This window comes from Marmota monax, unplaced genomic scaffold (assembly GCF_021218885.2).
Source record: "Marmota monax isolate L192 unplaced genomic scaffold, Marmota_monax_Labrador192_F-V1.1 WCK01_AAM20220418_F8-fsc00014, whole genome shotgun sequence".
Classification (NCBI taxonomy): Eukaryota; Metazoa; Chordata; class Mammalia; order Rodentia; family Sciuridae; genus Marmota; species Marmota monax.
In genome coordinates this window covers 30,699,834-30,713,338 of record NW_026695222.1, presented here as the reverse complement: position 1 = coordinate 30,713,338, position 13,505 = coordinate 30,699,834, and the positions used below count along the sequence as shown (strand labels likewise).

At 53.7% G+C, this 13,505-nt stretch overlaps 1 protein-coding gene across 2 annotated transcripts in view; it reads right to left on the bottom strand.

Moving 5' to 3' along the window:
• Atp9a (ATPase phospholipid transporting 9A (putative)) overlaps positions 1–13,505 on the bottom strand; it is a 122,660-nt gene that overhangs the window by 35,789 nt on the left and 73,366 nt on the right. For both annotated transcript variants that reach the window (XM_046433285.2, XM_046433286.2), the window contains exon 14: positions 6,749–6,961. In XM_046433285.2, the coding sequence (XP_046289241.1) occupies positions 6,749–6,961 (213 nt within the window). The remainder of the gene's footprint in view (positions 1–6,748; positions 6,962–13,505) is intronic.

The following is a 13,505-nucleotide window of genomic DNA, read 5'->3' as shown; positions in this document are numbered from 1 at the left end:
ACGTGGACGCGACAGGCCTGGCTGCCCACCTGCTCTCTGCAGGGGCTCGAGGATCCCAGGTAGCTGCTTTTGTTTTTGTGCTGCTGATGGAACTGGGGGCCTCGCAGCAGCCCGGCCAGTGCCCTGCCACTGAGCCACGCCCCAGCCTCCCCGAGGTTCTACACTTGAGCTCAGCACCCCAGGACCCGGGGGCACCTCTCATACCACCAGAGAGGCGCAGGGAGCTAACCTGGACCCCAGGGCATGATCATGACCAGGCTTTATTTGTGATGTCCCAAGTGGGGACCTCCTGATGATCAGCCCAGGAGACAGAATCGCCCGTGGTGACTAAGCCACAGAATGCAGTGCAGCTATTAAATCTCTCCTCCTGGTTGGCACCGCATCTTGCGGGAGCAAAACCAACGTCTGGCTCGGAGCAGTCGCTGCTGACGCCTCCGGCCACCCACCCACAAGGACGGGAACATCCCTGCCAACCGCTTCAAGGGTCTTCTTGGCAAAAAAGAAATGTGCAGCCTCATGGCGGGCCTGAGTGGGGCAGGGGAGATGGCGGTGCTGCACAGTCAGAAGCTGGGCGGCACCGTGGCCTCCGTTCCCACCACGGATTCAGCCTGGAGAACAATGAGCACAGACCCTGGGCTTCCCTGTGTGCGCCAGGACAAGATCCGGCCGCTATGGGGCCGCTCAGAACACCCAGGCCTCACTTCTTGGGGTACACAGCAGTGACAGAGCGTGGGAACGAGACCCGTGAGGAGTCGTGAGGAGGCTGGCTGAGTATGAGCTCCAGGAGGCCGTCCCCCTGGGGTCTGCCAATAAGCAGGTCCTCCCCAATGTCATAAACACCACCAAAATCACAGACAAGCTGGGCTGCACTCGCTAAGTCACGGGAGCTGTTACATTCAGGCCACATGTGTCAACAGTGGGGACAGACTCTACTAAGGACAGACTGGCTGTTCAATCAGCTCCAGAACCAGAAGTGAACCAGAACCCCCTACCCCTCGCTTCCTCCTCCCCACCCTGACTTTCCTTTCATGTGGCAAACTTGCGACTCTGTGGTCCTGAGTGCCAGAAGCTGTCGCCATGGGTTGGTCAGTGCGCAGCGCCCTCAGCTGGACACGTGCAGACACAGCTGCAGCCATGTGTAAAGCTTTTCTGTTTCCACCCAGGCAGTTTCTGGTACTCCTATGCAATATTATTCAGCTTTTTTTATTGTAAAAAGAGAATCAAGTCCCTGTCAGCACTAAGAAGGGATTTAGGCATGTGGACCCCTGTCCTCTGGAGCTCCAGGGCTACATGTAGACTGGTGTTGGGATCCATTTGGTGGACAGTTTTTAACTGAACTCAGTGCATTTTTTAAAACAAAAACACAAGACAAAGAGAACCCCTGAGCACACAGTAGAGAGATCATGCCTGGTGCACAGCATGGATGCTGGCCCCTAGGGTCAGCGATTCCCCTCTGGGAACACAAGAGGGTGACAGAAACTGCCATCCACTGCTTGGTCCTAGTAGAGACCCCGTGACTTGCCTGTCTGGAGGTCACCTGCACTCCATAGCACCACCTGGGGGGCAGGCTGGGAGGGCCATTGTGGGGGACACAGGGTCTGGCACGGGACACAGCAGCCCTTGTTCCCAGCACCCGCTCAGCACCGGGTAGAGGCCTGGGAGCCGTTCAGACTGGGAGGGTTGGTCCACGGCAGACTCATAGGCCCCGGAGCCCCCAACTCTGTGTGAAGGAGCTCCCTGCTCAGCCCGCAGGGCTCCGTTTGCCTAGAAAAAGATGACCGCTACTGAGGAGGCTGCCACTATCCAGTTTACCCTGGGGAAACCGGGGGACTGGCTCACCTGGTGCTGTGGAGCCTCCTAACGCTTTCAGTACACAACTAGGATCAACTGATTTGCCCGCTTGCCCTTGGTTTTCAATTCGACGAGCACTGTAAGGATAGCTATTAGAATAAAGTCTCTAAACTACCTGAAAAAGCTCCTCTTACACAGACATGGCTGCTGAAAAGCGATAATGCACCATGTGACCAAGGGAACTGACAGGGACAGATGTGGAATGATACCAGGTCCAGGTGGACATCAGCCCTTAACCAAGATGCACAGAACTAGAATCGCTTCCGGTTTTATATTTTGGGATATTTACACATTCCCGATGAGACATCTTGAGGATGAGACCAAGTCTAAACAGGAAATTCATACACACATTGACAAAGGTGTTTTTTTTGTTTTGTTTTGTTTTTTTTGTCCCAGGGGCACTCAACCACTGGGTCACATTTCCAGCCTCTTTTGTATTTTATTTGGAGACAGGGTCTCACTGAGTTGCTTAGCACCTTGCTGTTGCTGAGGCTGGCTCTGAATTCTCAATCCTCCTGCCTCCCAAGCTGTTGGGATTGCAGGTGTGTGCCACTGTGCCCAATTAGCCCAAGGTAATTTTACAGAATAATTTTTAGTGTCCCTTTGTTGTGACTATGACCTGTCACTTGAGTGTGCAATTCTGTACTGACCTTGAGAATGCTCCTCGGCCAACTTACATTTCACCTGCAAAGTGAGCACGATCATGGTGACCCTATGTTCTGAGAGGTCCACGGCCCAGGGCCAGCACGGAGTGGGTACTCCACCGCGTCATTTCCTACTACTGCCCGCATCCGTTCTGGCCCTAACTCTGGTCTTCACCGAGGACTTTGAGGTCGGTGGTACTAGCCCCTCCGGACCCACAAGGGGCTGAGGTACAACAGGTGACTTTCCTAAAATCACACAGCTGAGGGGCCAGAACAGGGAAGTTAAACAGGCCGGTGATGGCTCCGGGGAGCAGGAAGGCCACACGAGGGCCTATCCAGCAAGTGTCAGTGCAAGGGAGAGCCTTGAAAGGTTGGCTTTGGCTTATGTCACTGAAAAGCTACAGGAACCCACAACAAACACCTAGCAACACGCCAGCCTCCACAGAGGTCACCGGCAACAGCACCCTCCATACCAACAGGTCACTAAGAGCAAGGTCCCAAGCTGCATCTCGACGCTGTGATTGTGTTTTGAAAGTATTGGAATGATTAAAGGGTGAGGGGAATTTTAGTGTGTGCAAAGAATCTCTCCGACATTCGTCACGGTGGAGCCGCAGAGGAAGAGTCCTGGGAGAGGAGGCCCTGATACGGGGGCCTCGAGAGGTCTCTGCACCCTGTGTCACAGCCTGTGGAAGCCACTTGGAACGTCTGACATACTACCTAGAACACAGAACTCGCTGCTCTGAAACCACTGAGCTCTGCAGGGCACAGCCCGATATGACCAGAGGGTGTCATTGACATAAGCCCTGCAAGTCCACACACATCCATGTGGTCACACCCAGCGGGTGCATGTCCACACACGTGCATGCCCACACTATCTGCCTCTACCTGTGTACACGTACACACTACACAACTGCACAGGGTTGGGAGGGGTATCTCACAATGGTGAGCACTGCAGGTCAATGTTATTAACTCCTTTTGGAATCTGTAATTTCCGCATTTTCTACAGTGAACACTTGTGATTTAGAAGCTTTACAAAGCCATGTTTACCAGGACGAGTTCACAGAGGAGACCCTGGAGCCGCGGGGTGGGTTACCACTGCTGGAGGAGCAGCGCCCCTTGACCTGGCACCCCAAGAAGCAGTGCTTTTAATGTCACATCTCCACCTTGCACCCCCAGTGCCCCCAACCCTGCCACATGCCCTGAAGTGTCAGAGGCTGCCTGGCTGGGACCCGCCCGCTCCACCCTGGAGGGACTTCGTTTTCCTGGTAGCCAGCGTCTGCAGCAGGGAGGGCCAGCGCCCCTCAGGCTGTCATCTATCGCTGAATAAAGACCCTTCAGGGCTTCCAAAGCGGAATGTGCACAGGAAACAAATTGGGGAAATCCTGCTTTCTGTGACAGGAAACGGATCCTCCCCCAACTGGTAGAAATTACGCCAGCAGCTCAGCAGCACAAGGAACGCTGGTTTCCCTGCGCTCTGTGTCCACTGACCCAGCCACCGCTGGCCAGGTTTTATTGATATTGAATTCCAAAGGTACAATGTACCCCAGCCCAGCCCATGCGGAATCCTACCGGGATCTGGAAACACTGCAGCCTTCTGAAAGATGCCACTTGAACTAGATTTGGCCCCCTCTGGGTCCCGTGACATATTTCTATAAACACGCTGGTATTTTGCCAAATCCTTTGAAAGAAGTCAGAAGGCAGAAAATTCCTAGCGGCTGCCCCCTCTGTGGGATTACGGCTGCCCCTTTCCTCATCGGTATTTTCACATGTTCCTCTATAGCCACGAAATAACGAATAAATAATGACAGGGGGGTAAACACCCACCCACAGCCACCAACAGGGTGGTGGTGCTGGACTCCATGAGGACACCAGAGACAAAGGAGAATGGCTCTGTTTGTGGTTTGTTCAATCGTGACTCAGAATCTTAGAAAAACAAGAGGAATCTGCAGCAAAGCACCATTAACGGACAGAAGAGATAAAGCGCTATTCACGCCCGGGACAAGAAGCCCAGGAGCCCAAAGCACTCCATGGAAGATTTACCCTTCTGGAAAAACCTCGGCACAGCCCTAAAACAAACGTATCAGAGTTCAGTGGGGACAGCGCAGGGTGGACAGGCGGAATCACCTCCGGAGAGATGCGTATCAGCGGCGCCCACAGGCACAGGGCTGCTGAGGTCCTCCTCAGTGCAGACCCCATCAGAGGGCGCAGGCTCCAGGAAGCACCACGGACATGGTCCTCGTTCACAGCTGAATCTCCTCAGCTGTGTAGCATGCGCAAGGCCCTGGATTCCATCCCAGGAACGCAAACAAATAAGTAAATAAAATGACATTCCCTGGTATCTGCTCCCACTCCCAATGGGCAAAACAAGACCCAACAGAACAAACCCGAGGAGCCTCAAGAAGTTACGAAGATGAGCTGCAGGCCCAGCAGGTCAGCAGACCACCCCTCCTGACCCCTCCCCCTCTGCACACACTCCCAGCTCACAAGTCGGGGGTCGGGCAACATTTCTCTCTCCTAAAAAGCCTGGTTCAAATGTCAACGGTCACGGTCACGGGTGAACTGGGCTCTATGGCTCGAGCCACCCCACCCGCACCCAGCCGTCTGCAAGGAGGAGTCTCCAGATGACAAATTCCGACACCTGAGGACAGGGAAGGCTCATCCCAGTGCCCTTTCCCAGCTTCGAAAAGGCCCTCGGGTGCCCTCGCCAACAGGCTCCCAGATGCTGCAGATTAGCCCAGACTTTCAGGCACTTCCTTCACTCAGTGAAGCCCCCCTTCCCAGAGGGAAGGGAAAAGAACCGGAGACGTGGCAGCATGGGTAGAAGAATAAAATGGCTTTTTGAAAAAGCTGGAAACACTGGCAATTGGTATCATGAGCCTTAAAAATACCCAATCAGACCACCAGGGTTACTGCCTGCCTACCAATGTCCCCAACAACCCTATGGTGGATCCTGGGGTTCAGGGACATAGAGGCAGAGCCAGGGGCGGCCACCCACGGGTGAGGCTGGGACTCCAGGATTCGGGTGCTCTATGCCTCACTACTCCAGGGACATGGGCTGCAGAGGCAAAGACTCCGTGTGACGAGCCCTCAATACCTGTTCAATGAGGAGCCCCACCGCACCACTTCTAGAAATGTTAGGTCAAGTGTGCTCACTGCAAAACGCTTCTAAACACGGTTGCTAAAAATGAGGACCAACCCAGACACAGCGCTACACACCTGTGCCCTGTGACTCGGGAGGCTGAGGCGAGGCCCTCAGTGAGACCCTGCCTCACAATAAAAGATAAAAAGGGCTGGGGATGTTGCTCAGTGAGTGCATGCCTGCATCCAACCCCAATACCAAAATAAATAAGTCATGGAAATGAATATCAGGTCTAACCAGGTTCTAAGGACATGAGCACAGATAAAGATGTTAAGGCACACACGCAGCCACCCTGAAGTGCTGTTAACCATGTTTGAGAAAATTGGCAAAGATGAGAAAAAAGTAAGTGAAAAAAACAGTGGACACGAAACCACGTCTACATGAGAAGTCCCATCTGACAAGGACATCTGTATGTACATGAAAAGACTGGACGGCCTGCTCAAACCCTGGCCCTGCCCCCGGGGCTGCGGCTACCAGACCAGCTGGTGAGGGAGATGGCGAACAGCCCTGCAGACAAGACCTCAGCGGAGTGATCACAGGAAATGCCACCAGGAGCAGAAGCCACCAATGTCAGGGGCTCCTGACAGCGGGCACCCAACAAGACAGAGCCACAGTGCACAGCCCACAGTCCCCAGAGGGCACTTCCGAGGGGGCCGATGTGACCTGAACACTCGTAGAGCCAGTACCTGGAGGTGGCAATAGGCTCCTCTTCCTCTTCATGTCTTTCCAAAATATTTGGATTTTTTTTCACACTGAATAAAAATTATTCCTACTGCTGGGCACAGTGGCCCACGCCTGTCATCCCAGTGGCTGGGGAGGCTGAGGCAGGAGGATCGCGAGTTCAAAGCCAGCCTCAGCAAAAGCGAGGCCCTATGCAACTCAGTGAGGCCCTGTCTCTAAATAAAATACACCAAAGGGCTGGGGACACGGCTCAGTGGTCCATTGTCCCTGAGCTCATTCCCTGGTACCAAAAACATTTTTTAAATTGCTCCTATTATCAAAATCAAGGTTTTCTTGGAAAGAGAAAGGAAATGGGAAAGAAGTTGAAAGCAGCGTCACAGACATCTGCGCTCCCGGGGACAAGGACGGAGCTGGCCTCCGCGCCTGCCGTTACCTCGTCGGGGCTGGACGCCTGGTACACGCGGCAGGAGTCCTCATACTGCTTCTCGGCCTCCGCCTGGTCGGTCACACCGTTGGACTCGTACACGGGCGTCACGTTGTGGCAGAGGGCGATGGCCTTCACGGCCTCGTGCACGCGGCTGCTCATGGTCCGCCGGACCTTGGTGGTGACAGTGGGACCCTTCTGAGCTGGCGGCTCCTGAGACTGCTGCAGGGAAGAAAAGCGAATGAGGACAGGGAGCCAGCGCACTGCCACCGCTTCAGCCCCCGTGACCCAGGTGACGAGGACACCTCGCTTCCAGGAACCTAATCTTTTAACCTCAGCAAAAAACAAACATAAAGAGGGGAAAATTACACCCTGATAAATGAACGTCACTCTGCCTATGGACAGTGTGAGCCTGTCTTCTGGGGACGGTGACAGGGGTGTCACGGTGAGGACTCTATGGCACTGAAGGGGGTCCTGGCATTGGGGGGCAGGGCTTCTGCACCAGGAACCACCAACACGTGGGCTGGGCCAGTCGCTGCTGTGGACGTTGGCGAGCGTGGTAGACCACCAGCTACCACTGGTGACAGGAGGCCCAAAGTAGGTCACCAAGGGTCCAGTGGGGGACAAAACCATCCTCAGTGTAGAGCCACTGCTTTAAATGTGCCTCCTCTGGGGTGTGCAATGGAAGGTGACGACTTCAGCAGATGCCAACAGAGCCACAGTGGGGCGACCCAGGGCAGGCCCCCCAAGGCGTATCAGTGACATGCAAACAGGAGGGTCGTGGGCAGCCGTGCTGGGAGCTCTCTGGGCCTCAGTTTCCTGAAATGGAGAGGGGAGGCTGGCGGGCCTGGTCTTACACAGCTCCACACCCAGCCTAGGAACGTCCTGCAGGGCGCTCAGCACCAAGCGTGGAAGAAGGGGGACGGCAGCACGCAGCCCCCTCCCACCCATGTGACGCACCAGGTGCCACCTCAGCCTGCCTTTGAAGGAAGGGCTCTACTGCCTTGGAGTATGATAACAAGTATGGGACTGGGGTGCAGCTCGGTGCTCGACAGGGTGCTCTGCCTGAGAGAGGTCCTGGGGCCCACCGGCACCAGAAACAAAAGGATAAGACCACTGGGGGAGACCACTTGTTTTTAGTGCCAGGAATCGAACCCAGAGGGTTCTACCACAGAACTACATCCTTAGCCCCTTATACTTTTTGAGACAAGGTCTTGCTAAATGGCTGAGGCTGGCCTTACACTTGTGATCCTCCTGCCTCAGCCTCCCGAGTCTCTGGGATTACAGGCCTGTGCCACCACACCCAGCTAAGACCACTTGTGAATGAGATGCCTTCCCGTGGCACATGGAGCCCCAGCCAGCTTCCCGCTATCCGTCGTCTTCCTCGGTCATCTGCTCCAGCCACACCGGCCTGTCTGTTCTTTGATCTCCCACAGTTCTTCCTGCCTCGGGCCTTGAGCACCTGCTGTGGCCTCTGCCTGGACACATGCCCCAGGCTTCTGCAGCAACTCGGATGTCACCTTCTCAGAGAGGCCCTGGGTGACCTCCCTTTCCACTGCAAGTCACTCACCAAGCACCCTGTGTGTCACCATCTTCACTGCCCACGACTGGCTTCTTGTGCCTGAGGATTCTCTCTTCCATCCCATTGAAGGAACAGAGAGCTTGCCCCTGAGAGCTACTCACCACTGTGTCCCTAGTACCCAGGGCCTGGCATGCAACAGCTACCGGCTGAATGAATGAACAAGTCCATAATCTATATCCCTGAGGTGGCGACAGGGAATTCTCAACCAGCATAGACTTTTCCCCATTTCCCCAGGAGGAATAAATATGAAATTGGCCGGCTGCGGGTGTGGCTCAAGCGGTAGTGCGCTCGCCTGGCATGCGTGCGGCCCGGGTTCGATCCTCAGCACCACATACAAACAAAGATGTTGTGTCCGCCGAAAACTAAAAAATAAATATTTTAAAAAAAGAAATTGGCCAAGTCAGTTCCAGATTTTTAAATCACAGTTTTGAACAAAGGATCGCCTGCAGCAGCTTGAATTCTGGAAGCCAGAAATGTTTAGGGAGCTTCCGAATTCTACATTTAAAAAAAAAAAAACAAAACTTATCCAACAGGAGCTACGTGATCTTTCAGGATGAATTGCGTTTGGTATCCGTGACATGCGGCTGCCCCAAATAGAGAACAGATGGGTCACAAGAAGCAAGAAAATGACTTTCGTTAAATTTTTTAATACTATTTTTAGTAGTGCATTAGACTCCCCAGGTAATTAGACAATTACTAAATTATTCTGGTCACTGTGGGGACATGCCGTGCTCCGGCTTCCGGCTCTGTTAACCTCTGGTGTCAATAGCACACGAGTTTCACTTCCAGGCCAAAGGGCACTGCATGGTAACAATAATTAGAGTAATGAATCAGAACCCCGGTTTCAATGAATCATTATTTGCCAAGTGCTTTTAATTATAAAGAATTTAACTTTAAAATATAAAGAGGACTGAAGATTTACAGAAAAGGTCTCTCCTGGAGAGACCAGCAAGAGTGTTTCCCCGCGGCTCGTGATTTATGTCCTACATAAATGTATCTCGTGCAGCCGCCGACACGTGTCTTCATTTTCACCCACATTCCTTGGCACCTGGGCCAGATCATTATTTCAGATCAGGGGCAATAACAAGGCCTTTGACAAGGTAATTGCCGCGGGTAGCAAGTTTCAGTGAGAGTGGGCTGGACAGGAAGGCAGAGCGAGGGGTGGCCTGGGGACCCCTGGGGTTTCCTAGAGAATCTGATTCCACAGAGGGGAGACGCTCCCCTAATACTTCACTGGGGACAGCACAGAACCCTGGGGTCTTGTGTTCTGGGCAAAACAATGACAACAAGGCAAGAAGAGGAGCAGGCTGCAGGGTCTCCCGAGTCCTCACTTTCAAACCGGGGAACCGCAGCAGAAAGCCAGAATGGTGGCCCCAGCCAGCATCCCTGGTGACAGGTTTAACGTGGCCACCTTCATCAATTTGTCCCTCACCATCTGCCCTGCTTCCCTACCAAGAGGTTTCAGAGAGGAGAGGGACAGCCACAGGTTTCCGCAGGCCGAGGGGCAGGCGCACGCGGCTGAGCCCCACCACCGAGCGCTGAGCGGGCGCAGGGCTGGGTTCTGGGCCCCGTCTCCAAAAGGCCCCCGGTGCCCATATGGAAGAGTTTCACGTTGTACAGTGTTTACCCCTAACCTCCTCCCACGGGCCCTTTAACCTACACACATTTCTTCTTACTTAAAAAATACCAGGGGAAAACAAAAACAGATGTGGCAGCCACGGAGCGGGTTCGACTCTGCCCCCGGGGAGAACGCCGGCCCCCCTCAGGAGGGAGGGGCCACACGCACCAGGAGGTCAGAAACGATGTCACCACCACCGGCAAGTGCACATGGGGAGGGAAACCAAGATGCTCCCAAAAGGCCCCTGGCAGGGCCCCTGGGAGGGCATGTGGCATCAGGGCACCACCGAGACTCCATCCCACACAGCACAGGAGCCACCAGGACTCAAGGAAAAGTCGGCGTCCTTATGTCACCCATGACCGGTGGCAAGGCCACTTTCCCACAAGAATCTCAGGCAGTGTGACAGGAAAGATTAACACCTGAATTCACCGTTGGGTCATCGTGAATCAGTCGTCTTTCCAGATGCAGTTAGAACGTCACCACGCATGAACGTTGGTGATGTTAATGGGTCTTGTGAGGGCGGGCAGTTGGTAGCCACTGCCGACGACAAGGAACTGCTGTGGGGCGGCCCCACCCCCAGAGCAGCTCCCAAGGGTCACGCCATGGAGACAGGCTCAGAGCTGCCGCCACCAAGGGAACCAGCAGGGGTGCAGCGGAGCCCGCAAGGGGCCAAGGCGTTCAGTGAGCAAGTGAGACCCGGACTTCGCTTAAAATTTCAATATTTGTTCCTTGTGGGGTTTGTTTGTTTGTTTGTTTTTGAACTGGAGTTGTTTTAAAGATTGCATTAAAAGCCAGTGGGGTGGCACACACCTGTCATCCCAGTGGCTTGGGAGTGACCTGAACACAGAAGATTCCAAAAATAACATATTTTAAATGAATAAAAAGACAAAGTAGGCTCTGTGTCCACAAGAAAAACTCACAGATTAAAAAAAAAAATTCTTCCTTAAAAAATATATATATATATAAACTGAGCCTCCTTCATGTTTCCTGTGGACACAGAAAGTGAGACTACCATTTGGCACGCAGGACACAGTGACAAACTGTACACATCCTGTGCACCAACTCACACTTGGTCATGAAAACACTCCGCACCAATTTCAATAAGCCCCAAACATCATCAGAGACAAAATACTACGTGGAAAAGGACAGGCGCAGATGGAAGTACGTGGGTTAAAAGAGTTACGTCTTTTGGAAGATATGAACTGACAGAGACCCAGCAGGTGAGGCGCACCGAGCCCTGGGTGGGGGGTCTGGGTGGGCCCCGTGGCCGCCACAACGCCTCATCTCTGTCTCAGACGTGTGTCAACTAGTCGAACCAAGGCATTTCCGCTTGCTGGGAGGGGGTCAAGTAACATAGAAACTCTAGGTAGGAAGACCAGGTGCCTTGAAACCGTTTGGTCATGTACACGCTGGGGAAAACACTGGGGGATGGCCCCCATGTTTGCACATTTACCTAGTAGCAATATTGGGTTCATTTATTGAGAATAACAAAAAAAAATAATTCTAAAATGTTGAAAAAAAATAAGTCTCAATCACCAACCAAAACCTCAGAATGACACAATGACACATACTCAGGGTAAGGGCGCCGAGAACTACAGATTCAAATTTAAGTTTCAAATCATCATCTCTGCCGTTCAGCAGAAGAGAAGTGCTTCACAGATGCTCCAAGCTGGAGCGGACCCAGGAACACTGTGCCACGTGGAGGAAGCCAGACAGACAGACGGCCACATGCCGCTGAGGTCCATGACTATGCCAAGTCCAGAGGGGCAGACTTGGGTAGACAGGGTGGACTGGTGGCTGCTGGTAGCTGGGAAAGGGGGTGGAGGAAGGGACAAGGGGGTCTGGGGGGTGTGGGCTTCTCTTCAGGGTGATGGAATGTTCTGAAATTAGCAGCCATGGCTGCACAGAATTGTAGGCAATGCTCAAAACCACGACCCATATGCTTTTTAAAAGGGGGGAGATTATGGTTTTTAAAATTACATCTCGATTTTAAAAACAGCTACCCATAAACGGATCAATAAGCCAGGGGAGCATCATCACCAGGCTTTGGCCTGCTGGGGCCTGACCTCCTGCTGGGCTGACCGTTTCCTTTTGTTTATTTAGCCTGGCATTAATAATCTGCAGTCTCCTGCCGGAATCTTTTAAAACTGCCCCGCCGTCTTTATGAGGTTAGTTTAGTTAAATAACAGCCTTAAAACCAGTCACCTGGACACTCGTAAACCGCAACCTGCCTTTTGACACACTGAGAATAAGCAGCTGTGGAATCTGGGGTCCTCCTGCGGGGCCCTTCCAGGACTGGACCCGACAGGTGTTCACCCAGGCATGGTGGGCGGGCCCTGGGTCACCCTCGGCCCCGTGGGTCAGACCTACATTTTGCACTGATCCTGGGGATGATGGGTGCTCTGACCCTTTCTCCTTGCTCCCCGGTGGGGCACCTTACAGACTCTCAGGTCCACAACTCAGGTGCTGGAGTTTGAAAGGAAGGGTGAGCCTGAGTCACAGCCACTGTTCTGTGCCCCGACTCGCCTGGGTCACCTGTTACAGGTGAGCGCAACTCCCACGGCTTCCGACTGGTGGCTCAGGTGATGTGGCCCAGGGTCCCCAACACCACACTTTAAGAAAGACTGCTACAGAATCATTGCTAAGCCCTGAAGGCTGTGGAGGGAGTGCCATGGGCCCAGGGTACCTTTGGGTGTGGGGGCATACTCTAAGGTCACGATGGAGACATAACTCTACATCCACTAACAGTCACTGAATTGTGCACTTAAAGTGGCTGAATTTTGGGGGTGTGCAGTCAGTAAAGTTGGCACAAAAATAGGAGGAAGTCCTCATGTCTTATCACAGAAGGAGTTGTGTGCTCCCTGTAGGACCCTGACGTGTCCAGACAGGAAGCTGACGGCCTCCCCGGGTGGGACTGTCCTCTAATATGAGCTCACCCCCAACCCTGAGCAACCGCAGACCCAAGACCCGCAAGGCAAACCCACTCAGGAGCTTCTGCCCCGGAGGGAGCACGCGGCAGATGCGTTCATGACAAGAAATGTTCTCTGACTTTTATCACTAAGAGCGCTATCTGCGTGAAGCCACAAACGAGCCACAAAAGGTCAAATACACAAGTATCCCAGATGGGCCGGCTTCTGTCCACACCACAGGCTCTTTAAAATACCAGCCAGACGGGCAGGGTGCTCCTCTGCGGGTCCACACCGCCACCTATGGAGCTGTCTCGTATAATCGTCACCATGTCAACACACCTGCGGACACTTAGCAGGTGCTGATAAGCAGGACAAGCTGAACAATGAACCCTCAGGAGGAGCCTGGGAGGAAGGAGGTTGGGGGGTGGGGGTTGTTGTGGGAAGAGGAGGGAGAGGCCACCCCAGGGCACTGGAGAGGAAGGAGGGCTGCGCTGCAGGTGTGGAGGGAACAGTGACGACCCAGCCAGGGAGCTCACTGCTCCTGGGTGCTCCTGGGTTGGAGGAAGAGACAGGGAAGGAGACAGGACACCACTGTGGACAGCCAGGCAAGGGAGAGGGTCATTACTGCCGGGTTAGTGGAGAGGCCTGAAGACAAAA